The 27,991-nt window shown below is 51.1% G+C and overlaps 1 protein-coding gene across 1 annotated transcript in view; it reads left to right on the top strand.

The window, feature by feature from the left end:
• Positions 1–27,991, top strand: part of LOC147108996 (tubulin polyglutamylase TTLL5-like) — a 154,142-nt gene that overhangs the window by 97,421 nt on the left and 28,730 nt on the right. Inside the window, exon 4 of the mRNA XM_086004165.1 lies at positions 24,277–24,355. Within this exon, the coding sequence (XP_085860291.1) occupies positions 24,277–24,355 (79 nt within the window). The remainder of the gene's footprint in view (positions 1–24,276; positions 24,356–27,991) is intronic.

Genomic DNA, 27,991 nt, shown 5'->3' with positions numbered 1-27,991 from the left:
GGTATCAGTCTGGTGAATCTTCGCTGCACTCCCTCCATGGCAAGAACATCCTTCCTCAGATAAGGCGACCAAAACTGCACACAATACTCCAGATGTGGTCTCACCAAGGCCCTGTACAACTGCAGCAAGACATCCTTGTTCCTGTACTCAAACCGTCTTGCTACGAAGGCCAACATACCATTTGCCTTCTTAACCGCCTGCTGCATCTGCATGCTTACTTTCGGCGATTGGTGCACAAGGACGCCCAGGTCTCGTTGCACTTCCCCTTCTCCCAATCTATTGCCATTCAGATAATAATCTGCCTTCCTGTTTTTGACACCAAAGTGGATAACCTCGCATTTATCCACGTTATATTGCATCTGCCATGCTTCTGCCCAATCACCCAACCTGTCCAAATCATACTGGAGTTTCTCGGTATCCTCCTCACAGCACACACGCCCACCCAGCTTTGTGTCGTCTGCAAATTTGGAGATATTACATCTAGTTCCCTCATCCAGATCATTAATATATATTGTGAATAGCTGGGGTCCAAGGACCGATCCCTGCGGTACCCCACTAGTCACTGCCTGCCACTCGGAAAAAGAGCCGTTTATTCCAACTCTTTGCTTTCTGTCTGCCAACCAGTTCTCTATCCAAGTCAATACCTTGCCCCCAATCCCATGTGCTTTAATTTTACACGCTAATCTCTTATGCGGGACCTTATCAAAAGCCTTTTGAAAATCCAAATACACCACATCCACTGGTTCTCCCTTATCTATTTTACCAGTTACATCCTCAAAAAATTCCAGTAGATTAGTCAAGCACGATTTACCTTTTGTAAATCCATGTTGACTTTGTCCGATCCGGTCACTTTTTTCCAAGTGTTCTGCTATTACATCCTTTATAATGGACTCTAGCATTTTCCCCACTACCAATGTCAGGCTTACCAGTCTGTACTTTCCCGTTTTCTCTCTACCACCTTTTTTGAACAGTGGGGTTACATTAGCTACCCTCCAATCCATGGGTACTGTTCCAGAGTCTATAGAATTTTGGAAGATGACCAGCAATGCATCTACTATTTCTTGGGCCACTTCCTTAAGTACCCTAGGATGTAGATTATCAGGCCCTGGGGATTTATCGGCCCTCAATCCCATCAATTTCCCCAACACCATTTCCCTACAAATACTGATTTCATTCAGTTCCTCCCTCTCATTAGACCCTATGTTCCCTGACATCTCTGGGAGGTTATTTGTGTCCTCCTTTGTGAAGACAGACCAAAGTATGTATTTAATTGGTCAGCCATTTCTTTGTTCCCCATTATAAATTCCCCTGATTCTGACTGCAAGGGACCTACGCTGGACTTCACCAATCTTTTTCTCTTCACATATCTATAAAAGCTTTTACAGTCAGTTTTTATGTTCCCTGCAAGCTTACTCTCACACTCTATTTTCCCCCTTTTAATTAATCCCTTTGACCTCCTTTGTTGAATACTAAACTGCTCCCAATCCTCAGGTTTACTTCTTTTTCTGGCCAATTCATATGTCCTCTCCTTGGATCTTATGCTATCCCTAATTTCCCTTGTTAGCCACGGTTGAGTCACCTTTTTTGTTTTATTTTTATGCCAAATTGGGATGAACAAATTTTGTAGTTCAGCCATGCGGCCTTTGAATGTTTGCCATTGCCCATCCACCGTCAACCCTTTGAGTGTCATTCCCCAATCAATCCTACCCAACTCGCGCCTCATACCATCGTAGTCTCCTTTATTTAAATTCAGGACCCTAGTCTCTGAGTCAACTACTTCATTCTCCATCTTAATGAAGAATTCTATCATATTATGATCGCTCTGACACAAGGGGCCTCGCACAACAAGATTGCTAATTAATCCTTTCTCATTACATAATACCCAGTCTAAGATGGCCTGATCTCTAGTTGGTTCCTCGACATATTGGTCCAGGAAACCATCCCATATACACTCCAGGAATTCCTCCTCCACAGTATTGTTACTAATTTGGTTAGCCCAATCTATATGTAGATTAAAGTCACCCATGATAACTGCTGTGCCCTTATTGCACGCTTCTCTAATTTCCCGTTTGATGCCATCCCCAACCTCCGCCTTACTGTTTGGAGGTCTGTATACAACTCCCACTAATGTTTTCTGCCCCTTGGTATTTCTCAGCTCTACCCATACAGATTCCACATCATCAGAGCTAATATACTTCCTTTCAATTGTGTTAATCCCCTCTTTAACCAGCAATGCTACCCCACCTCCTTTTCCTTTTTGCCTATCTTTCCTGAATATTGAATATCCAGGGATATTGAGTTCCCAGCCTTGGCCACCCTGGAGCCATGTTTCCGTAATCCCAATCATATCATATTCATTTACCTCTATTTGCGCAGCTAATTCATCCACCTTATTACGAATGCTCCTTGCATTAAGACACAAAGCCTTCAGGCTTGTTTTTTTAACGCTCTTAGATCTTTTAGAATTAATATTTACTGTGGCCATGTTTGATTTAAACCCTTGATTTCTCTGCCTGCCACTTTTGTTTTTCTCCTTCCTGTCTTTTGCTTTTATCCTTGTTTCCCTTTCCTCTGTCTCTCTGCTCAGGTTCCCAACCCCCTGCCATTTTAGTTTAAACCCTCCCCCAGAGCACTAGCAAACACTCCCCCTAGGACATCGGGGCTCTGATCCCCCAGACAGTCCCGGGCCACTGATCCCCCAGACAGTCCCAGGGCTCTGATCCCCCAGACAGTCCCGGGGCTCTGATCCCCCAGACAGTCCCGGGGCACTGATCCCCCAGACAGTCCCGGGGCACTGATCCCCCAGACAGTCCCGGGGCTCTGATCCCCCAGACAGTCCCGGGGCTCTGATCCCCCAGACAGTCCCGGGGCAGCAGGTTCTTTTTGCTCCCTGTATGCTTATTCAGCCCAGTGATAACATGGGGATTTGGAACATGTCATTGCTCAACGCTGGTTCTAATGGGATCACAACCCACTTTTGTTTGTTGTTAACCGCAAAATAGTTTGGTAAATATACTTAGTGGACTGCGGCACTTCAAATTTGTCATCCAACTAAATGCTAGGAAAGCTTAAACATCTGCGAGCTGCAAAGTAAGTTGAGGGATTCAGGCTGATGCGCAGTGACAATCCATACCTAAACACTGGCACAGACAGCATGGACTGATGCTCAAAACTGCACAGGGCTCTGGTCAGACCCACCGCGGGCACTGTGTCCAGCTCTGGTCAGACCCACCTTGAGCACGGTGTCCAGTTCTGGTCAGACCCACCTTGAGCACTGTGTCCAGTTCTGGTCAGACCCACCCTGAGCACTGTGTCCAGCTCTGGTCAGACCCACCTTGAGCACTGGGTCCAGTTCTGGTCAGACCCACCTTGAGCACTGTGTCCAGTCCTGATCAGTCCCACCTTGAGCACTGGGTCCAGTTCTGGTCAGACCCACCTTGAGCACTGTGTCCAGTCCTGATCAGACCCACCTTGAGCACTGTGTCCAGTCCTGATCAGTCCCACCTTGAGCACTGGGTCCAGTTCTGGTCAGACCCACCTTGAGCACTGTGTCCAGTTCTGGTCAGACACACCTTGAGCACTGTGTCCAGTTCTGGTCAGACTCACCTTGAGCACTGTGTCCAGTCCTGGTCAGACCCACCTTGAGCACTGTGTCCAGCTCTGGTCAGACCCACCTTGAGCACTGTGTCCAGTTCTGGTCAGTCCCACCTTGAGCACTGTGTCCAGTCCTGGTCAGACCCACCTTGAGCACTGGGTCCAGTCCTGGTCAGACCCACCTTGAGCACTGGGTCCAGTCCTGGTCAGACCCACCTTGAGCACTGTGTCCAGTCCTGGTCAGACCCACCTTGAGCACTGTGTCCAGTCCTGGTCAGACCCACCTTGAGCACTGTGTCCAGCTCTGGTCAGACCCACCTTGAGCACTGTGTCCAGTTCTGGTCAGTCCCACCTTGAGCACTGTGTCCAGTCCTGGTCAGACCCACCTTGAGCACTGGGTCCAGTCCTGGTCAGACCCACCTTGAGCACTGGGTCCAGTCCTGGTCAGACCCACCTTGAGCACTGTGCCCAGTCCTGGTCAGACCCACCGTGAGCGCTGTGTCCAGTTCTGGTCAGACCCACCTTGAGCACTGGGTCCATTCCTGGTCAGACCCACCATGAGCACTGTGTCCAGTCCTGGTCAGACCCACCTTGAGCACAGTGTCCAGTTCTGGTTAGACCCACCTTGAGCACTGTGTCCAGTCCTGGTCAGACCCACCTTGAGCACTGTGTCCAGTCCTGGTCAGACCCACCTTGAGCACTGGGTCCAGTCCTGGTCAGACCCACCTTGAGCACAGTGTCCAGTTCTGGTCAGACCCACTTGAGCACAGTGTCCAGTTCTGGTCAGACCCACCCTGAGCACTGTGTCCAGTTCTGGTCAGACCCACCTTGAGCACAGTGTCCAGTTCTGGTCAGACCCACCTTGAGCACTGTTTCCAGATCTGGTCAGACCCACCTTGAGCACTGTCATAGAGTCATAGAGTTTTACAGCACAGAAAGAGGCCCTTCGGCCCATCGTGTCTGCACCGCCCATCCATCCCTGTCCAGTCTAATCCCATTTTCCAGCATTTGGTCCATAGCCTTGTATGCAATGGCATTTCAAGTGCTCATCCAAATGCTTCTTGAATGTTGTGAGGGTTCCTGCCTCTACAACCCTTTTAGGCATTGAGTTCCACATTCCAACCACCCTCTGGGTGAAAAAGTTCCTCCTCAAATCCCCTCTAAATCTCCTGCCCCTTACCCTGAATCTATGCCCCCTTGGTATTGACCCCCCTACTAAGGGGAAAAGTTCCTCTTTGTCTACCCTATCTATGCCCCTCATCATTTTGTACACCTCAATCAGGTCCCTCCTCAGCCTTCTTTGCTCCAAGGAAAACAACCCCAGCCTGTTTAGTCTTTCTTCATAGCTGAGGCGCTCCATCCCAGGTAACATCCTGGTGAATCTTCTCTGCACCCTCTCCAAAGCAATCACATCCTTCCTATAGTGAGGCGACCAGAACTGCACACAGTTCTCCAGCTGTGGCCTCACCAGCGTTTTGTACAGCTCCATCATAACCTCCCTGCTCTTATATTCTATGCCTCGGCTAATGAAGGCAAGTATCCCATATGCCTTTTTAACCACCTTATCTACCTGTTCCGCTGCCTTCAGGGATCTATGTACATGTACACCAAGGTCCCTCTGACCCTCTGTACTTCCTAGGGTCCTACCACTCATTGTGTATTCCCTTGCCTTATTTGTCCGTCCAAAATGCATCACCTCGCACTTTTCAGGGTTAAATTCCATTTGCCACTTTTCCGCCCATCTGACCAACCCGTTTATATCGTCCTGTAGCCGGAGGCTTTCCTCCTTGCAATTTACCACCCCACCAATTTTCGTGTCATCTGCAAACTTACTGATCATACCTTTTACATTCTCATCCAAATCATTTATGTAGATCACAAACAACAAGGGACCCAGCACCGATCCCTGAGGTACCCCACTGGACACAGGCTTCCAGTCACAAAAGCAACCTTCGACCATCACCCTCTGCCTCCTGCCACTCAGCCAGTTTAGGATCCAACGCGCCAAGGCACCCTGGATCCCATGGGCTCTTACCTTCTTGACCAGTCTCCTATGCGGGACTTTGTCAAAAGCTTTACTGAAGTCCATGTAAACCACATCCACAGCATTTCCCTCATCCACCTCCCTAGTCACCCCCTCGAAAAATTCAATCAGATTTGTCAGACATGATTTACCCTTGACAAAGCCACGCTGACTATCCCCGATTAATCCTTGCCTCTCCAAGTGGAGACTAATTTTGTCCCTCAGAATTTTTTCCAATAATTTCCCTACCACAGATGTTAGGCTCACTGGCCTGTAATTCCCTGGTTTATCCCTGCTACCCTTCTTGTATAATGGTACTACATTAGCTGTTCTCCAGTCCTCTGGTACATCCCCTGTGGCCAGAGAGGTTCTGAAAATTTGTGTCAGAGCCCCTGCAATCTCCTCCTTTGCCTCCCACAGCAGCCTGGGATACATCTCGTCCAGGCCTGGGGATTTATCCACTTTTTGGCCTGCTAAAACCGCTAGCACCTCCTCCCTCTCGATGCTAATATGTTCAAGTATGTCACAGTCCCCTTGCCCGATTTCTATGTCTGCATCGTCTTTCTCCATAGTGAACACAGATGCAAAAAATTCATTTAAAACCCCGCCTACATCATCTGGCTCTACACACAGATTGCCACTTTGGTCCCTAATGGGCCCTACCCTTTCCCTGGTTATCCTCTTGCCCTTAATATACTTATAAAACATCTTAGGATTTTCCTTTATTTTGCTCGCCAGTGTTATTTCATGGCCCCTCCTCGCCCTCCTAATTTCTTTTTTAAGTATGCCCCTGCACTTTTTATACTCCTCTAGGGCTTCTTCCGTCTTTAGTCTTTTGTAACTGCCAAAAGCCCCCCTTTTATTTCTAATGCATTTTTGTATATCCCTTGTCATCCAAGGTTCCCTTTGCTTGTTGGTCCCACCCTTGACCTTTACAGGAACATGTTGGCGTTGTACTCTCTCTATTTCCCTTCTGAAAGTCTCCCACTGTTTTGATGTGGATTTTCCTATAAGTAGCTGCTCCCAGTCCACTTTGGCCAGATCCTGCCTTATCATATTAAAATCGGCCTTCCCCCAATTTAGAACCCTTATTTCCGGGCCGTCTTTGTCTTTTTCCATGACCACCTTAAATCTCACCGAATTATGGTCACTGTCGCCAAAATGCTCTCCTACTGATACTTCCACCACTTGCCCGGCTACATTCCCCAGAATTAGGTCCAGTACCGCCCCCTCTCTTGTAGGACTTTCTACATGTTGGCTCAAAAAGCTCTCCTGGATGCACTTTAAGAATTCTGCACCCTCTAAGCCTTTCACACTCTGACTATCCCAATTTATATTGGGGAAGTTGAAATCCCCCACTATTATTACCCTATTATTTTCGCACTTCTCTGAGATTTGCCTACATATCTGTTCCTCTATCTCCCCCTGACTGTTTGGGGGCCTATAGTACACTCCCAGCAAAGTGCTTGCCCCCTTTTTGTTTTTAAGTTCTACCCATATGGCCTCATTAGAGGAACCCGCTAATATATCATCCCTCCTTACAGCAGTAATTGACTCCTTAATTAATATTGCAACACCCCCTCCACTTTTACACCCCCCTCTGTCTCGCCTGAAGATTCTATACCCCGGAACTGTGTCCAGTTCTGGTCAGACCCACCTTGAGCACAGTGTCCAGTTCTGGTCAGACCCACCTTGAGCACTGTGTCCAGTTCTGGTCAGACCCACCTTGAGCATGGTGTCCAGTCCTGGTCAGACCCACCTTGAGCACAGTGTCCAATTCTGGTCAGACAGCACCTTGAGCACTGTGTCCAGTTCTGGTCAGACCCACCTTGAGCACTGTGTCCAGTTCTGGTCAGTCCCACCTTGAGCACTGTGTCCAGTTCTGGTCAGTCCCACCTTGAGCACTGTGTCCAGTTCTGGTCAGACAGCACCTTGAGCACTGTGTCCAGTTCTGGTCAGACCCACCTTGAGCACAGTGTCCAGTTCTGGTCAGACCCACCTTGAGCACTGTGTCCAATTCTGGTCAGACCCACCTTGAGCACTGTGTCCAGTTCTGGTCAGACAGCACCTTGAGCACTGTGTCCAGTTCTGGTCAGACAGCACCTTGAGCACTATGTCCAGTTCTGGTCAGACAGCACCTTGAGCACTGTGTCCAGTTCTGGTCAGACCCACCTTGAGCACTGGGTCCAGTCCTGGTCAGACCCACCTTGAGCACTGGGTCCAGTTCTGGTCAGACCCACCTTGAGCACTGTGTCCAGTTCTGGTCAGACCCACCTTGAGCACTATGTCCAGTTCTGGTCTGTCCCACCTTGAGCACTGTGTCCAGTCCTGGTCAGTCCCACCTCGGGCACTGTGTCCAGTTCTGGTCAGACCCACCTTGAGCACTGGGTCCAGTTCTGGTCAGACCCACCTTGAGCACTGTGTCCAGTTCTGGTCACTGAGACATAAGGGAAACATTTAAGTGCTGGAGGCAGGGCAGAGAAGGTCTATCAGGGTGATCCCCGGGGTCACAGTTAAGAGGAAAGACTGCAGATACGAGGGCTTATTAACCGGGGCATGAGGTGTCATGGAGGTGATCTTACAGAGGGATATAAGACAGTAAAAGGAGGTCCAGACCATGACTCCAAAGTAAAGAGTGGCAGTCGGACTAGTAAACGGACTGATGTTAGCAGGTTCATCTCACACCGGGGCAGGTCTTGTCTTTGTGCGACATTGTAAAGCGAGTGATGGTGAGTCAGTAGCCCGATTCACATCTTTTGAGCTTGATTTCATTGAAGTCAACGGAAATAAAATTCAGGAGAGACTTAAAAAGGGGCTGCCGACTCGCTATCACCCGCTGTACAGCATCGCACAAAGTCAAAACCTACCCCAGAGAGTGATCGAGACCTGGACTGGCGTGTGGGGAGGGGAGTGGAGGTTGGAGTCAGTTGCATGAATCAACATCACTAAAACAGATTATCTGGTCATCATCACATTGCTGTCTGTGGGACTTTGCTGTGAGCAGATTGACTACCGCGTCTCCTACTTTACAACAGTGACTACACTTCAAAAGTACTTCATTGGTTGTAAAGCACTTTGGGACGTCCTGAGGACTTGAAAGGCGCTGTCGAAATACAAGTTCTTCCTTTCTTTCTTTTGTGGTGTGTTGGGGGGACTGTGGGTCTGTCTGGATCGATGAGCTAGGGCTGGACCGATGACCTCCATTCCATCTGTCGATCGAGACAGCTTTCTCCAGCTTGTCCCGTCTTTCCTTCCTGTAATCCCAGTCAGAGAGTGAGCAGAATTGGATCTTTACCCCAGGAAGCGTATCTTCAGCTGCATGTTCGTGCATACACTGTTCCAGCGGGAAGAAAGCACAGGCAATATTTATTTTGTATTATTATTTGGAAACCCAGTTAAAGGAGCCCATGGTACAGTGACTCTGCCGAGGGTGGAAGGAGAAGGTGCAGGACGTCAGGAAGCTGTGGTTAGGTAACGCCACGTTCATCAGAAACTCTCAGCATTTCACGCACTGAATTCCTTCGCAGTGCAGTCACTAGTCAAACATGGTAGACAATTTGCACACAGCAAGATCCCGTAAACGATACTAAAGGTAAATGACCAGTTAATCTGATTTTTAGTGCTGTTGGTTGAGGGAGAAATATTGTCCAGGACACTAGGAGAACTCCCCTGCCTCCTCTTCCGATAGTGCCGTGATATCGTTAACCTTAACCCAAAAGGCGGCAACCCCGACCACGCAGTACTCCCTCTTCAAAAGAGACAGCACAGACTTGATGGGACGAATGGCCTCCTTCTATGCTGTACTATTCTATGATTCTATGAAAAGGGATACTCTGCTCAGAGTCTCTGGGAAGACACTCGACTGTAGTACTGAGGGAGCACTGCACTGTCGGAGGGGCAGTACTGAGGGTGCGCTGCACTGTCGGAGGGGCAGTACTGAGGGTGCGCTGCACTGTCGGAGGGGAAGTACTGAGGGAGTGCTGCACTGTCGGAGGGGCAGTACTGAGGGAGCGCTGCACTGTCGGAGGGGCAGTACTGAGGGTGCGCTGCACTGTCGGAGGGGCAGTACTGAGGGAGCGCTGCTCTGTCGGAGGGGCGGTACTGAGGGAGCGCTGCAGTGTCGGAGGGGCAGTACTGAGGGATAGCCGCACTGTCGGAGGGGCAGTACTGAGGGAGTGCTGCACTGTCGGAGGGGCAGTACTGAGGGAGTGCTGCACTGTTGGAGGGTCAGTACTGAGGGAGTGCTGCACTGTCGGAGGGGCAGTACTGAGGGAGTGCTGCACTGTTGGAGGGTCAGTACTGAGGGAGTGCTGCACTGTTGGAGGGGCAGTACTGAGGGAGCACTGCACTGTCGGAAGGGCAGCACTGGGGGAGTGCTGCATTGTCGGAGGGGCAGTACTGAGGGAGTGCTGCACTGTCGGAAGGGCAGTACTGAGGGAGCGCCGCACTGTCGGAGGGGCAGTACTAAGGGAGCGCTGCACTGTCGGAGGGACAGTACTGAGGGAGCGCTGCACTGTCGGAGGGTCAGTACTGAGGGAGCGCTGCACTGTTGGAGGGGCAGTACTGAGGGAGCGCTGCACTGTCGGAGGGTCAGTACTGAGGGAGTGCCGCACTGTCGGAGGGGCAGTACTGAGGGAGTGCTGCACTGCCGGAGGGGCAGTACTGAGGGAGCTTTACACTGTCCGAGGGTCAGTACTGAGGGAGCGCTGCACTGTTGGAGGGGCAGTACTGAGGGAGCGCTGCACTGTCGGAGGGGCAGTACAGAGGGAGTGTTGCACTGTCGGAGGGGCAGTACTGAGGGAGCGCTGCACTGTCGGAGGGGCAGTACAGAGGGAGTGTTGCACTGTCGGAGGGTCAGTACTGAGGGAGCGCTGCACTGTTGGAGGGGCAGTACTGAGGGAGCACTGCACTGTCGGAGGGGCAGTACAGAGGGAACGCTGCACTGTCGGAGCGGCGGTACAGAGGGAGTGTTGCACTGTCGGAGGGGCAGTACTGAGGGAGCGCTGCACTGTCGGAGGGACAGTACTGAGGGAGCGCTGCACTGTCGGAGGGGCAGTACAGAGGGAGTGTTGCACTGTCGGAGGGGCAGTACTGAGGGAGCGCTGCACTGTCGGAGGGGCAGTACTGAGGGAGTGTTGCACTGTCGGAGGGGCAGTACTGAGGGAGTGCTGCACTGTCGGAGGGGCAGTACTGACGGAGTGCTGCACTGTCGGAGGGGCAGTACTGAGGGAACGCTGCACTGTCAGAGGGGCAGTACTGAGGGAACGCTGCACTGTCAGAGGGACAGTACTGAGGGAGCGCTGCACTGTCGGAGGGGCAGTACTGAGTGAGCGCTGCACTGTCGGAGGGGCAGTACTGAGGGAGCGCTGCACTGTCGGGGGGGCAGTACTGAGGGAGCGCCGCACTGTCGGAGGGGCAGTACTGAGGGAGCGCTGCACTGTTGGAGGGGCAGTACTGAGGGAGCGCTGCACTGTCGGAGGGGCAGTACTGAGTGAGCGCTGCACTGTCGGAGGGGCAGTACTGAGGGAGCGCCGCACTGTCGGAGGGGCAGTACTGAGGGAGCGCTGCACTGTCGGAGGGGCAGTACTGAGGGAGCGCTGCACTGTCGGAGGGGCAGTACTGAGGGAGTGCTGCACTGTCGGAGGGGCAGTACTGACGGAGTGCTGCACCGTCGGAGGGGCAGTACTGAGGGAACGCTGCACTGTCAGAGGAGCAGTACTGAGGGAACGCTGCACTGTCGGAGGGGCAGTACTGAGGGAGCGCTGCACTGTCGGAGGGGCAGTACTGAGTGAGCGCTGCACTGTCGGAGGGGCAGTACTGAGGGAGCGCTGCACTGTTGGGGGACAGTACTGAGGGAGCGCCGCACTGTCGGAGGGGCAGTACTGAGGGAGCGCTGCACTGTCGGAGGGGCAGTACTGAGTGAGCGCTGCACTGTCGGAGGGGCAGTACTGAGGGAGCGCTGCACTGTCGGGGGGGCAGTACTGAGGGAGCGCCGCACTGTCGGAGGGGCAGTACTGAGTGAGCGCTGCACTGTCGGAGGGGCAGTACTGAGGGAGCGCTGCACTGTCGGAGGGGCAGTACTGAGGGAGCGCTGCACTGTCGGAGGGGCAGTACTGAGTGAGCGCTGCACTGTCGGAGGGGCAGTACTGAGGGAGCGCTGCACTGTCGGAGGGGCAGTACAGCGGGAGTGTTGCACTGTCTGATGTGCACTCTTTTGGATGAACCTTTAAACCGAGGCCCCATCTGCCCTCTCAGGTGGATGTTGAAAATCCCAGGTACACTATTGGACGGCGAGCAGGGGAGTTCTCTCCGGTGTCCTTGGGCCAACATTCCTCAACCAGCAACACCAAAATAAACTCCCCGATTAACTGGCCATTCAACACGCTGCGGCCTTTGGTGGGATCTCACTGTGCAAAATAGCTGCCACATTTGCTACATAGCAAAAGTAATTGTACTTCAAATTAATTCACTTGGGAGATTTCTGAGAAGTGTGAGAAGGGGCTATATATAAATACAAGTCCTTTCTTTCAATCATTTGGTGCAGCGTTCGTTTTATGCTTCTAAAGGAGACACTGATTCTGAATGAAAAGTAGTTGAGGAAAGGAAAGTGCATTTTCTGTACTGCCCAGCCAAGAATAGAAAGACTTCCCTTGTTTGTTCGCTGAGCCCGTGTGAAGGCGAGAGAGAGAGAGAGAGACTGCAGCAGGCAGAGGCTGAATGGGCACAGGGCAGTGGAAAGTGCAGAGTAAATATTTCACCGCTGGACAGGGTCACATTATGAGGTTTGAAAATAGCAGAGCGAAGCCCTCGGGGGAACCGTATCCTGCTTCACACTGCACTCCCGCCCTGTCAAACACATTTAACATCCAGCTGCTTGCTCCTGCCCTGTCACGCAGGCAACGTGCTTTCTGTGAGCTCTCTTCCTTCACAGTAACCGAAGTGGCTGTCCTTTGTGCTTTTTCCCCTCCCCACAGCTCTGACGTCGGTCAGGGGTCGTGCGGGAACAGGTTGTTTCGTAGCTATCTGGCCATTAAGAACACATGCCCATCCTCCCTGCTTGCCCGCTAGCAAGTGCCTCAGTAACCTGCTTTTGTCCTACTTATGTGTCAGCGTGGCTCAGTGGGTAGCACTCATTGAAACATAGAAACATAGAAGATAGGAGCAGGAGTAGGCCATTCGGCCCCTTGAGCCTGCTCCGCCATTTAATGAGATCATGGCTGATCATCCAAATTCAGTACCCGGTCCCTGCTTTCTCCCCATACCCCTTGATCCCTTTAGCCTTAAGAAATATATCTAACTCCTTGAATATATTTAATGAATTGGCCTCAGCTGCCTTCTGTGGTAAAGAATTCCACAGGTTCACCACTCTCTGGGTGAAGATATTCCTCCTCATCTCTGTCCTAAATGGCTTACCCCTTATCCTTAGACTGTGATCCCTGGTTCTGGACTCCCCCGCCATCGGGAACATCCTTCCTGCATCTAGTCTGTCTAGTCCTGTTAGAATTTTATAAGTTTCAATGAGATCCCCTCTCATTCTTCTAAACTCTAGTGAATATAAGCCTAATCGACCCAATCTCTCCTCATACGTCATTCCTGCCATCCCAGGTATCAGTTTGGTGAATCTTCGCTGCACTCCCTTCATGGCAAGAACATCCTTCCTTAGATAAGGCGACCAAAACTGCACACAATACTAAAGGTGTGGTCTCACCAAGGCCCTATATAACTGCAGCAACACATCCTTGCTCCTGTACTCGAATCCTCTCGCTATGAAGGCCAACATACCATTTGCCTTCTTAACCACCTGCTGCACCTGCATGCTTACCTTCAGCGACTGGTGCACAAGGACACCCAGGTCTCGTTGCACTTCCCCTTTTACCAATCTATTGCCGTTCAGATAATAATCTGCCTTCCTGTTTTTGCCACCAAAGTGGATAACCTCGCATTTATCCACATTATACTGCATCTGCCATGCATCTGCCCAATCACCCAACCTGTCCAAATCATACTGGAGTTTCTCTGCATCCTCCTCACAGCACACACGTCCACCCAGCTTTGTGTCGTCTGCAAACTTGGAGATATTACATCTAGTTCCCTCATCTAGATCATTAATATATATTGTGAACGGCTGGGGTCCTAGGACCGATCCCTGCGGTACCCCACTAGTCACTGCCTGCCACTCGGAAAAAGACCCGTTTATTCCAACTCTTTGCTTCCTGCCTGCCAACCAGTTCTCTATCCAAGTCAGTACCTTGCCCCCAATCCCATGTGCTTTAACTTTACACGCTAATCTCTTATGCGGGACCTTATCGAAAGCCTTCTGAAAGTCCAAATACACTCTCTCATGTCTTAGTCAGAAGGCTGTGGGTTCAAGTCCCACTTCAGAGACTTGAGAACAAAAGTCCAGGCTGACACTCCAGTTCAGTAGTGACGGAGTGCTGCACTGTCGGAGGTGCCGTCTTTCGGATGAGACGTTAAACCGAGGCCCCGTCTGCTCTCTCAGGTGGATGTAAATGATCCCAGGGCACTATTTTGAAGAAGAGCAGGGGAGTTCTCCCCGGTGTCCTGGCCAATATTTATCCCTCAATCAACATCACTAAAACAGATTACCCGGTCATTATCACATTGCTGTTTTTGGGATCTTGCTGTGCGCACATTGGCTGCCGCGTTTCCTACATTACAGCAGTGACTACACTTCAGAAAGTACTTCATTGGCTGTAAAGCACGTTGGGCAGTCCTGACAGCGTGAAATGCGCTATAGAAATGCAAGTCTTTTTTTGGACTCAAGTTTCAGCAGTAGCTCAGTGACTCTCACGTCTGAGTCAGAGGTTGTAGGTTCAGTCTGCTCTCCAGAGTATAAGGGTAAACCAGCGAGAGACATAAAAACAGACTGTAAAAACTTCTATAGGTATGTAAAAAGGAAAAGATTAGTGAAAGTAAATGTGGGTCCCTTACAGGCTGAGACAGGAGAAATTATAATGGGGAATAAGGAAATAACAACGAAATTAAACAAATACTTTGGCTGTAATTTTGCGTTCGGTGACGGGATGGGTGCGGGTCAGCTGGTTTCCGGGTTCCGGTCCCGCCCCCAGCTGCCTCCGCTCCACAGATGCGATTTTCCTTTAATTGACCTTGTTAAGCGGGCTTCACGGCCAATTAACAGGAAGCGGATCTGATGACTTCATTTGATGACCCGTCATCTGCCGGTTTCCTTAAAGGGACCATGCACAATTTTATTTTGACAGTTGATTTCTCAGTGTTTGACAGCATTGAGGTGCTGAAAACACTGACAGTCACTGCACAAAGGTGAACTCTTGCACCCAGGCTCTCCACTGACTCCCTCCATATGCTGGAATAGATGGCAGCTGCAGGTGAGATGACAGAAGCGATCTGTCACTGGTGAGAGAGGTTCTCCCAATGAGGTGGCACTGGACATATAGTTGGATTTAAAAACTTGTAAGCTAAAGAAATCTGTATATGTTTTAAAAATGCAGTAACCAACATTTTCTTTGCTCTGAAACTCACCATGTGCAACATTGCATCCTTCACACCACTTCTGCAGCTGTCATCTTTTCACAAACATTACACCAGACTCACAACACACCACACTTACCTGGCGTGGTGTCCGAACGTCGGGAAACCCGACCCAGAAGTGGGAAAATCGAAAAACAGGCTGAACACTGCTGACAAGTACCTGTTAATAGGCAGGTATTTACCTTTAATCGGTTTCCCGCCGCTAGGTGTCGGGTCCATTCGCGAATCGGGGACCCGACATTTGGGAAGGCGGGTTCGGGACCCACCATCAATCAATAGGACTTTAACCTCTGACCCGCCTCTCTGAGCACCGGCAAAATCGTGGCCTTTGTGTTTGTCTTCACGGAAGAAGGTGCAAAAAACTTCCCGGAAATAGTGGAGAACCAAGGGTCTAGCGAGAATGTGGAACTGAAAGAAATTATGATTAGTAAAAAAAATAGTACTGGCGAAATCAATGGGACTGAAAGCCGATAAATCCCCTGGACCTGATGGCCTACATCCTAGGGTTTTGAAAGAGGTGACTATAGACATAGTGGATGCATTAGTTGTCATTTTTCAAAATTCCATAGATTACAGCACGGTGGCATAGTGGTTAGCACTGTTGCCTCACAGCGCCAGGGACCCGGGTTCGAATCCGGCCTCGGGTGACTGTCGGTGTGGAGTTTACACATTCTCCCCGTGTTTGCGTGGGTTTCCTCCGGGTGCTCCGGTTTCCTCCCACAGTCCAAAGATGTGCAGGTTAGGTTGATTGGCTATGATAAATTGACCCTTAGTGTTAGGGGGATTAAATACGTGGGGTTACAGGGATAGGGTGGGATATGTGTCGGTGCAGGCTCGATGGGCCGAAATGGCCTCTATCTGCACTGTGGGGTTTCTGTGATTCTGTGTGATTATAGAACGGTTCCCGCGGATTGGAAGGTAGCAAATGTAACCCCACTATTTAAGAAAGGAGGGAGAGAGAAAACGGGGAACTACAGACCAGTTAGCCTGATATCAGTAGTAGGGAAATGCTAGAATCTATTATTAAGGACGTAGTAACAGGGCACTTAGAAAATAATAATAGGATTGGGCAGAGTCAACACGGATTTATGAAAGGAAAATCGTGTTTGACAAATCTGTTAGAGTTTTCTGAGGTTGTAACTAGCAGAGTAGATAAGGGGGAACCAGTGGATGTGGTGTATTTGGATTTTCAGAAGGCTTTCTATAAGGTGCCCCACAGGAGGTTATTAAACAAAATTTGGGCTCCTGGGATTGGGGGTAATATACTAGCATGGATTGAGGATTGGTTAACAGAAATAAAACAGAGAGCAGGAACAAACGGGTCATTTTCGGGTTGGCAGGCTGTAACTAGTGGGGTACCGCAAGGATCAGTGCTTGGGCCTCAGCTATTCACAATCTACATCAATGGTTTAGATGAAGGGACCAAATGCAATCTTCTTCCTTCTTAGGCGGTCCCTCGGGACGAGGATGACTTGCTTCCACATTAAAAATGAGTTCTCAGGTGACTGATGAGTCCAATGCAGGACCTACAGTCTCTGTCACAGGCGGGGCAGACGGTGGTTGAAGGGGCGGGTGGGTGGGGTGCTTGGGTTGACGTTCGCTCCTTGCGCTTGGTTTCCACTTGCTCCCGCCGAAGAGACTCGAGGTGTTCGGCGCCTTCCCGGATGCTTCTCCTCCACTTTGTGCGGTCTTAGGCCATGGATTCCCAGGTGTCGGTGGGGATGTTGCACTTTTTCAAGGAGGCTTTGAGAGTGTCCTTGAAGCATTTCCTCTGCCCACCTGGGGCTCTCTTGCCATGCCGGAGCTCCGAGTCGAGCGCTTGTTTTGGGAGTCTCGTATCAGGCATGCGGACAATATGGCCTGTCCATCGGAGCTGATCGAGCGTGGTCAAAGCTTCGATGCTGGGGATGTTGGCCTGAGCGAGAACACTGACGCTGGTGCGCCTATCCTGCCAATGGATTTGCAGGATCTTGTGGAGGCAGTGTTGGTGGTACCACTCCAGTGCTTTGAGGTGCCTGCTGTACATGGTCCATATCTCTGAAGCATACAGCAGGGTGGGTATCACTACTGCTCTGTAGACCATGAGCTTGGTGCTGGGTTTGAGGTCTTGGTCTTCAAACACTCTCTTCCTCAGGCGACCGAAGGCTGCACTGGCACGCTGAAGGCGGTGTTGGACTTCGTCATTGACGTCTGCCCTTGTTGACAGTAGGCTCCCGAGGTATGGAAAGTGGTCCACGTTGTCCAAGACCTCGTCATCGATTTTGATATATCCAAGTTTGCTGATGATACAAAGCTGGGTGGGAATGTAAGTTGTGAGGAGGATGCAAAGAGGCTTCAAGGGGATATAGACAGGCTCAGTGAGTGGGCAAGAACATGGCAAATGGAATAGAATGTGGGGAAATGTGAAGTTATCCACTTTGGTAGGAAAAATAGAAAAGCAGAGTATTTTTTAAATGGTGAAAGATTGGGAAATGTTGGTGTTCAGAGGGACCTGGGTGTCCTTGTAAACGAATCACTGAAAGTTAACATGCAGGTACAGCAAGCAATTAGGAAAGCAAATGGTATGTTGGCCTTTATTGCAAGAGGATTTGAGTATAAGAGTAAAGACGTCTTACTGCAATTATATAGGGCCCTGGTGAGACCACACCTGGAGTACTGTGTACAGTTTTGGTCTCCTTACCTAAGGAAGGATATACTTGCCCTAGAGGGAGTGCAACGAAGGTTCACCAGACTGGTTCCTGGGATAGGGGGGATTGTCCTGAGGAGAGATTGAGTAGACTAGGCCTATATTCTCTAGAGTTTAGAAGAATGGGAGGTGATCTCATTGAAACATACAAAATTCTTACAGGGCTTGACAGGGTAGATGCAGGGAGGATGTTTTCCCTGGCTGGGGAGTCTAGAACCAGGGGTCACAGTCTCAGAATAAGGGGTCGGCCATTTAGGACTGAGATGAGGAGAAATTTCTTCACTCAGAGGGTGGTGAATCTTTGGAATTCTCTACCCCAGAGGGCTGTGGAGGCTCAGTCGTTGAGTATATTCAAGACAGAGATCGATAGATTTTTGGATATTAAGGGAATCAAGGGATATGGGGATAGTGCAGGAAAGTGGAGTTGAGATCAAAGATCAGCCATGATCTTACTGAATGGCGGAGCAGGCTTGAGGGGCCAAATGGCCTACTCCTGCTCCTATTTTTTATATTCTTAATCCCCATACTCCAGGCTAACACTCCCAGCACTGAGGGAGCGCCGCACTGTCGGAGGGGCAGCCCTGAGGGAGTGCTGCACTGTCGGAGGGGCAGTACTGAGGGAGCGCTGCACTGTCAGAGGGGCCGTACTGAGGGAGCGCTGCACTGTTGGAGGGGCAGTACTGAGGGAGCGCCGCACTGTCGGAGGGGCAGCCCTGAGGGAGTGCTGCACTGTCGGAGGGGCAGTACTGAGGGAGCGCTGCACTGTCAGAGGGGCCGTACTGAGGGAGCGCTGCACTGTTGGAGGGGCAGTACTGAGGGAGCGCCGCACTGTCGGGCATGCCGTCTTTCGGATGAGACTTCATTAAGGAAGCAGTAGCAGGGCATTTAGAAAAACACACTGCAGTCAAACAGAGTCAGCATGATTTTATGAAAGGGAAATCATGGTTAACAAATTTGCTGGAGTACTTTGAGGAGGTAACGAGCAGGGTGGATAAGAGTGAGCCAGTGGATGTGGTGTATTTGGATTTCCAGAAGGCATTCGATAAGGTGCCACATAAAAGGTTACTACACAAGATAAGAGCTCACGGAGTTGGGGGTACTATATTAGCATGGATAGAGGATTGGCTAACTAACAGAAAGCAGAGAGTCGGGATAAATGGGTCATTTTCCGGTTGGCAAACGGTAACTAGTGGGGTGCCACAAGGATCGGTGCTGGGGTCTCAACTATTTACAATCTACATTAATGACTTGGATGAAGGGACCGAGTGTAATCGAGCCAAGTTTGCGGATGATACAAAGATGGGTGGGAAAGCAAGTTGTGCAGAGGACTCAAAGAATCTGCAAAGGGATATAGACAGGCTAGGTGAGTGGGCAAACATTTGGCAGATGGAGTATAATGTGGGAAAGTGCGAGGTTATCCACTTTGGCAGGAAAAATAAAAAAGCAAATTATTTTTTAAATGGAGAGAGATTACAAAATGCTACAGTTCAGAGGGACCTAGGGGTCCTTGTGCATGAAACACAAAAAGTTAGCATGTAGGTACAGCAAGTAATCAAAATGGCAAATGGAATGTTGGCCTTTATTTCAAGGGGGGTTGGAGTATAAAAGCAGGGAAGTCCTGCTACAACTGTACAGGGTATTGGTGAGACCACACCTGGAGTACTGTGTACAGTTTTGGTCTCCTTATTTAAGGAAGGATATACTTGCATTGGAGGCAGTTCAGGGAAGGTTCACTCGGTTAATTCCAGAGATGCGGGGGTTGACTTATGAGGAAAGGTTGAGCAGGCTGGGCCTATACTCACTGGAATTTAGAAGAATGAGAGGTGATCTTATCGAAAACGTATAAGATACTGAGGGGGCTCGACAGGGTAGATGCAGAGAGGATGTTTCCCCTCGTGGGGAAATCTAGAACTCGGGGGCACAGTTTCAGAATAAAGGGTCGCCCTTTTAGAACTGAGATGAGGAGAAACTTCTTCTCTCAGTGGGTCGTAAATCTGTGGAATTCTCTGCCCCAGAGAGCCGTGGAGGCTGGGTCATTAAATACATTTAAGGTGGAGATAGACAAATTTTTGCAAGATAAGGGAGTGAAGGGTTATGGGGAGCGGGCTGGGAAGTGGCTTTGAGCCCAAGATCAGCCATGATCTTACTAGAAATATAGAAGATAGGAGCAGGAGTAGGCCATTCAGCCCCTCGAGCCTGTTCCGCCATTTAATGAGATCATGGCTGATCATCCAAACTCAGTACCCTGTCCCTGCTTTCTCCCCATATCCCTTGATCCTTTTAGACTTAAGAAATATATCTAACTCCTTCTTGTATATATTTAATGAATTGGCCTCAACTGCCTTCTGTGATACAGAATTCCACAGATTCACCACTCTCTGGGTGAAGAAATTCCTCCTCATCTCACTCCTAAGTGGCTTACCCCTTATCCTTAGACTGTGACCCCTGGTTCTGGACTCCCCCGCCATCGGGAACATCCTTCCTGCATCTAGTCTGTCTCGTCCTGTTAGAATTTTATAAGTTTCAATGAGATCCCCTCTCATTCTTCTAAACTCTAGCGAATATAAGCCTAATCGACCCAATCTCTCCTCATACGTCATTCCTGCCATCCCAGATATCAGTCTGATGAATCTTCGCTGCACTCCTTCCATGGCAAGAACATCCTTCCTCAGATAAGGCAACCAAAACGGCACACAATACTCAAGGTGTGGTCTCACCAAGGCCCTGTACAACTGCAGCAAGACATCCTTGCTCCTGCACTCGAATCCTCTCGCTACGAAGGCCAACATACCATTTGCCTTCTTAACTGCCTGCTGCACCTGCATGCTTACCTTCAGCGACTGGTGCACAAGGACACCCAGGTCTCGTTGCACATCCCCTTTTCCCAATCTATTGCCGTTCAGATAATAATCTGCCTTCCTGTTTTTGCCACCGAAGTGAATAACCTCGCATTTATCCACATTATACTGCATCTGCCATGCATCTGCCCAATCACCCAACCTGTCCAAATCATACTGGAGTTTCTCTGCATCCTCCTCACAGCACACACGCCCACCCAGCTTTGTGTCGTCTGCAAACTTGGAGATCATGGCCCAGTAATTCCGTTCCAAACGCGTGAGTACGGTCGGGGTACTCACGCGTCTGGCCGGAGGAAATGCCGGTTTTCAGCATGCGGAGAAAACTGGCATTTCCTGTCCTCTGAACGAAGGGGTTCAGAGGCACAGCGCGTGCGACTGCACAGGCAGCGCGTGCGCAGTGAACTTCGTCGATTTCATTCATGGATTCAGTGAGGTTAAGTCCTTACAACTTACACATGAAAAAAACATGTGTAAAGTTGCTCCAGAGGCTGCGGAGGAAGATATATTTTATCGTGGAGCTTCTGAAAGGCAATATTTTTGTTTGGGAAAGGGAGGAAAGTTATTTTAAGAAATGATGAGGTAAGTTTTAAAGTTTAACTTTTTTTTTTAAACGGGTTTTCAGTACTGTAGGTAGAAGGAGCAATTGTGGCTGTGTGAATTGAATTTGCTGTGTTTATTAAATGTGAAAATGACTGTTCTAAAATGAGTAATGTAACATTTCGAACATTTTTAAGAAGAAACTGTTCATCAGTAATATATCTTTTAAGTAATTTTGTATGTATGTCCGTATATATTCCTTTACGTATATGTATATATTCCTTTACTTATGTGTATGAATGTATGTATTTAATTATGATTTTCCAATAAGTTACTTTCTCTGAAAGTCATAATTAAATACATACATTCATACGCATAAGTAAAGGAATATATACATACATATACGCAAAGGAATATATACAGACATACATACATAATTACTTAAAAGAATATATTACTGATGAAAAGTTTCTTTCTTAAAAATGTTGGAGTCATTTCACATTTAATAAACACAGCAAATTCAATTCACATAGCCACAATTGCTCCTTCTACCTACAGTACTGAAAACCGTTTTAAAAAACAAAAATAAACTTTAAAACTTACCTCAGCATTTCTTAAAATAACTTTCCTCCCTTTCCCAAGCAAAAAATATTGCCTTTCAGAAGCTCCACGATAAAATATATCTTCCTCCGCAGCCTCTGGAGCAACTGTACTCATGCTTTTTTCATGTGTAAGTTGTAAGGACTTAACCTCACTGAAAGCATGAATGAAACCGGCGAATTTTACTGCGCACGCGCTGCCTGTGCAGTCGCACAGCGTTCTGCCTCTGAACCCCTTCGTTCAGAGGACAGGAAATGCCGGTTTTTCCCCGCATGCGCTGTGCATGCTGAAAACCGGCATTTCCTCCAGCCAGACGTGTGAGTACCCCGACCGTACTCACGCGTTTGCAACGGAATTACTGGGGCCAACATTTTACATGTCAATAAAATGAAAAATTTAACAATTGCACGATTTGCCCCCTCGCATCTGCGACCGAGGGTCCCAAGGAGGTGCATTTGCGCAAGAGGTCATCGTCGTACGTATCCTCACACTGTTCCCTTTCGGGAACTGTATGAAGTGGTGGAAGGATTTCTGGCCACGTTAACGCTCCTTCCGTGACCATAACCATCTTCATACCAGCCATTAGGGTGGTTAGTCCTATGGCGTGAGGGTTTTACGGGCTCCCACAACCCATCTGAGGGGGGGGGCCCACCCACACCCGCGGACGCAAGTATCCTGCTGGATGTCCACCCAGAATTTATAGTTGGAGCTCCGACTCCACTTGCCGGGGACTGTCTGGAGCGGGGCTCGAAACCCTACTCCTTCTGGCCCAGCGGCGGGGATGCTTACCGCTACGCAAAAGGCCCACTCCGCGCAAAAGGTGACACCCATACGTTTCCTGTGCCTTTTCCCTCCCCGTGACTGGAGCCCTATGCTGCCACTTGAAAGACCAAGCTATCATCTGTCCTCTTTGTGGCGCCTTGGACTTCTCATTACCAATGATGAGCAGACGCTGCGCCTCCACCTCGGTTGAGGAGATTGCTGAGGTCATCATCAGTTCAATTGTGAGTTCTTTTAATGCCGTGCATTGTGCTCATTCCAGCCATTTCACGTTGCTAATCTGAGTGGGCCTTTGGCGTAGCGGGTAGCATCCCCGCCGCTGGGCCACACGGCGTAGGGTTTCTAACCCCGCTCCAGACAGTCCCGGCAAGTGGAGTCGGAGCTCCGGCTCTAAATTCTGGGTAGACATCCAGTGGGATATTTGTGGTGTGTGGGTGGCCCCCCCGCCTCATATAGGTGTGTGGGGAGCCCGTAAAACCCTCCCGCCATAGGACTAACCACCCTAATGGCTGGTACAAAGATGGTTACAGTCACGGAAGGAGTGTTAATCACGGCCAGAAATCCTTCCACCACTTCATACAGTTCCCCAAAGGGAACACTGTGAAGACACGTACGACGACGACGTTGCTAATTAAATAAATGGAATGAAAAAAATGCTTTCAGGGCTTTTAAAAAGTCTTTAAATCGCTTTAATTCTGTTTAAAACTACTTCAGATTCTTCAAAATAATGTAAACGTTTTTAAAAGTTTATAAAAGTTACCAAAAGCTTCTTAAAATACCAAAAATCTATTTAATATGCTGCTCTACATGTAAAAATGCTTTGTAGCTTGTGAGAAGCATTGGGGGGCGTGTCCTATTAAAATGTGACCTCAGGGGGCGTGTCTCACTGGCACTGCGCGCTCCAGGCTTCGCGCTGGCTGCACTCCTGGGCGGCGTGACGTCAGACGCTGCCCGGGAGTCAACATTTTAAAACAGGAATTCCAGGCGTCCCTGAAGCTCAACGGCCGGCGCGTCGGGTAAGTGCAGATCGGGGGCTTGCACGCGCGGCAAGCCCCCGACCCGAATTTTCTGCCCCATTACATCTAGTTCCCTCGTCTAGATCATTAATATATATTGTGAATAGCTGGGGTCCTAGGACCGATCCCTGCTGTACCCCACTAGTCACTGCCTGCCACTCGGAAAAAAGAACTGTTTATTCCAACTCTTTGCTTCCTGTCCGCCAGCCAGTTCTCTATCCAAGACAGTACCTTACCCCCAATCCCATGTGCTTTAACTTTGCACGCTAATCTCTTATGCGGGACCTTATAGAAAGCTGCGGGACCTTATCGAAACCTTATTGAATAGTGGAGCAGGCTCGAAGGCCAAGTGGCCTATTCCTGCACCTATTTCTTATGTTCTTATGTAGACGATAAACCCAAGCCCTGTCTCCCTTCTCGGGGCGCATGTAAAAGATCCCACGGCCACTATTTGTTGTTGCTCCCCAGCTGTGATCAGCTAACACATCTCAACCGGGAAATGAGCCTGCGACCTTCTGGCCTGTACGTCAATGTAGATGGTACCTCTACTCACTGAGCCATCGATGTTGTTAAGCCACCGGCAGCGTACACTGTGGGTGCTTAATGTGGGAAACGGAAATTAAATGAATCCAGTGATTTTATCTCTTTCAGAGTGATTGCCCTTGACAGCCAGCATTCAGGCGCCCTGAAGACACAACACTCGACCGAATCAATCCATCGAGCAGCACAGGTGAGATATCCACAGTGTTAGGCCAGTGTCGTCCAATAGGAATCACTGACCAGCCACAGGTGTAACTATGGCGACGCCGTTTCAGCCACAGGCACTCATTTTAGTAGAAAACGCCTTTTGCACAATAAAGGTAAACGTACTTCACCTGTGTATATTTCAAAAGATTTCTTATTTCCTGAACAAACACCTCCCACCATTCAGTAACCAGGGAAGTAAAGCAGCCACAACAATGAAAAACTCTCGCACTCTGCTCTTCCTCACCATTTTTCCAACAAACGGACAGCTAGGTTAAAGTTCACATGCACACGCCGTGCCTATCGGAATATTGAGATCACATCACAGGCCCATTCTTCATTTTTTATTTACTAATCAGAAATGCAATTAGCCACGTCTGGATTTCCAGTTAGCCACATGTGGCTGAAGTATTGGGCAACACTGTATTAGGACCAGCCACTTCTGCAGTCTGAGGCCCGGGAGAGAGATAGGTGGGAGAGAGGGGGTGAGAGAGAGAACGGGGGGGGTGGGGAGAGAGGGGTGAGAGAGATCATGGGGCGGGGGGTGGGGAGAGAGGGGTGAGAGAGAGCATGGGGCGGGGTGGGGAGAGAGGGGTGAGAGAGCACGGGGGGGTGGGGGAGAGAGGGGTGAGAGAGATCATGGGGCGGGGTGGGGGAGAGAGGGGTGAGAGAGAGCACGGGGGGGGTGGGGAGAGAGGGGTGAGAGAGAGCACGGGGGGGTGAGGAGAGAGGGTGAGAGAGCACGGGGGGGGGGTGGGGAGAGAGGGGTGAGAGAGAGCATGGGGGGGTGGGGAGAGAGGGGTGAGAGAGAGCACGGGGGGGTGAGGAGAGAGGGTGAGAGAGCATGGGGGGGGTGGGGAGAGAGGGGTGAGAGAGAGCACGGGGGGGTGAGGAGAGAGGGTGAGAGAGCACGGGTGGTGGTGGGAGAGAGGGGTGAGAGAGAGCACGGGGGGGTGAGGAGAGAGGGTGAGAGAGCACGGGGGGGTGGGGAGAGAGGGGTGAGAGAGAGCACGGGGGGGTGAGGAGAGAGGGTGAGAGCACGGGGGGGGGTGGGGAGAGAGGGGTGAGAGAGAGCACGGGGGGTGGGGAGAGAGGGGTGAGAGAGAGCACGGGGGGTGGGGAGAGGGGGAGAGAGAGCACGGGGGGGTGGGGAGAGAGGTGAGAGAGAGCACGGGGGGGGGTGAGGAGAGAGGGGAGAGAGAGAGCATGGGGGGTGGGGAGAGAGGGGAGAGAGAGCACGGGGGGGTGGGGGAGAGAGGTGAGAGAGAGCACGGGGGGGTGAGGAGAGAGGGTGAGAGAGCACGGGGGTGGGGAGAGAGGGGTGGAGAGAGAGCACGGGGGGGGGGTGGGGAGAAGGGTGAGAGAGAGCACGGGGGGGGGTGAGGAGGAGAGGGTGAGAGAGAGCACGGGGGGGTGGGGAGAGGGGGGGAGAGAGAGTACGGGGGGGTGGGGAGAGAGGGGAGAGAGAGAGCACGGGGGGGGGTGGGGAGAGAGGGGGAGAGAGAGCACGGGGGGGGGGTGGGGAGAGAGGGGAGAGAGAGCACGGGGGGGGTGGGGAGAGGGGTGAGAGAGCACGGGGGGGTGAGGAGAGAGGGGTGAGAGAGAGCACGGGGGGGGTGGGGAGAGGGGGAGAGAGAGCACGGAGGGGTGGGGAGAGAGGGGAGAGAGAGAGCACGGCGGGGGTGGGGAGAGAGGGGTGAGAGAGAGCATGGGGGGGGTGGGGAGAGGGGAGAGGAGAGAGCACGGGGGGGGTGAGGAGAGAGGGTGAGAGAGCACGGGGGGTGGGGAGAGAGGGGTGAGAGAGAGCACGGGGGGGGGTGGGGAGAGGGGTGAGAGAGAGCACGGGGGGGGTGGGGAGAGAGGTGAGAGAGAGAGCACGGGGGGGGTGGGGGAGAGGGGTGAGCGAGAGCACGGGGGGGTGGGGAGAGAGGGGAGAGAGAGCACGGGGGGGTGGGGGAGAGGGGTGAGAGAGAGCACGGGGGGGGTGGGGAGAGAGGGGAGAGAGAGCACGGGGGGGTGGGGGAGAGGGGTGAGAGAGCACGGGGGGGTGGGGAGAGAGGAGAGAGAGCACGGGGGGGTGGGGAGAGGGGAGAGAGAGCACGGGGGGTGGTGGGAGAGAGGAGAGAGAGCACGGGGGCGGTGGGGAGAGGGGAGAGAGAGCACGGGGGGGTGGTGGGGAGAGAGGGGTGAGAGAGCACGGGGGGGTGGGGAGAGAGGGGAGAGAGAGCACGGGGGGGGTGGGGAGAGGGAGAGGGGAGAGAGAGCACGGGGGGGTGGGGAGAGGAGAGAGAGCACAGGGGGGGGGTGGGGAGAGGGGTGAGACAGCACGGGGGGGTGGGGAGAGGGGTGAGAGAGCACGGGGGGTGGGGAGAGAGAGAGAGAGCACGGGGGGGGTGGGGAGAGGGGGTGAGAGAGCACGGGGGGGGGTGGGGAGAGAGGGGTGAGAGAGCACGGGGGGGTGGGGAGAGAGATGGTGAGAGAGCACGGGGGGGGTGGTGGGAGAGGGGAGAGAGCACGGGGGGAGAGAGCGAGGGAGAGAGAGAAAGCGAGGGGAGAGAGAAAGCGAGGGAGAGAGAGGGGGGAGGGGGAGAGCAAAGGGGGGAGGGAGGGGGAAGAAAGAGCGAGGGGGAGAGGACAGCGAGGGGGAGGGAGAGGGGAGATGTAGGGGGGAAGGGAGAGAGTGAGGGGGAGGGGGCGACGAGAGCAAGGAGGGGGAAGGGAGAGAGGGGGGAGGAGAGAGCGAGGGGGAGACAGAGTGGGGGAGGGAGAGAGAGCGAGATGAGGGGAGGGAGGGGAAGAGGGAGAGAGGGGGAGAGCGAGTGAAGGAGGGAGAGAGAGAGGGAGGGGAGAGGGGTGAGAGAGAGGTGGAATGCAACATAAACAAGAGAAAGCAAACGCAGACTGACGGTCTTTAAGCTGCTTTCAGCTTTTTCTATCTTCCTGTATTCATGTTGTTTCAACATTTTAACTGTGATGAGGGGTCTCTGCCTCTCCCCACCCTTTTCAGGCAGTGAGTTCCAGACCCCCACCACCCTCTGGGTGAAAACATGTCTCCTCAAATCCCTTCTTAACCTCTGACCAATTACTTTAAATCTCTGCCCCCTGGTTATTGACCCCTCTGCTAAGGGAAATAGGTCCTTCCTATCCACTCTATCTAGGCCCCTCATAATTTTATACACCTCAATTAAATCTCCCCTCAGCCTCCTCTGTTCCAAAGAAAACAACCCCAGCCTATCCAATCTTTCCTCATAGCTAAAATTCCTCAGCCCCAGCAACATCCTTGTAAATCTCCTCTGTACCCTCTCTAGTGCAATCACATCCTTCCTGTAATGTGGTGACCAGAACAGCACGCAGTACTCTAGCTGCGGCCTAACTAGTGTTTTATACAGTTCTAGCATAACCCCCCTGCTCTTGTATTCTATGCCTCGGCTAATAAGGCAAGTATCCCGTATGCCTTCTTAACCACCTTATCTACCTGTCCTGCTACCTTCAGGGATCTGTGGACATGCACTCTAAGGTCCCTCTGATCTTCTGCACTTCGGTGTCCTACCATTTAATGTGTATTCCCTTGCCTTGTTAGCCCTCCCCAAATGCATTACCTCACACTTCTCCAGATTGAATT

This window comes from Somniosus microcephalus, chromosome 12 (assembly GCF_052327205.1).
Source record: "Somniosus microcephalus isolate GS21.2 chromosome 12, FLI_Smic_1.0, whole genome shotgun sequence".
Lineage (NCBI taxonomy): Eukaryota > Metazoa > Chordata > Chondrichthyes > Squaliformes > Somniosidae > Somniosus > Somniosus microcephalus.
This window is presented reverse-complemented; position numbering and strand designations above follow the sequence as displayed.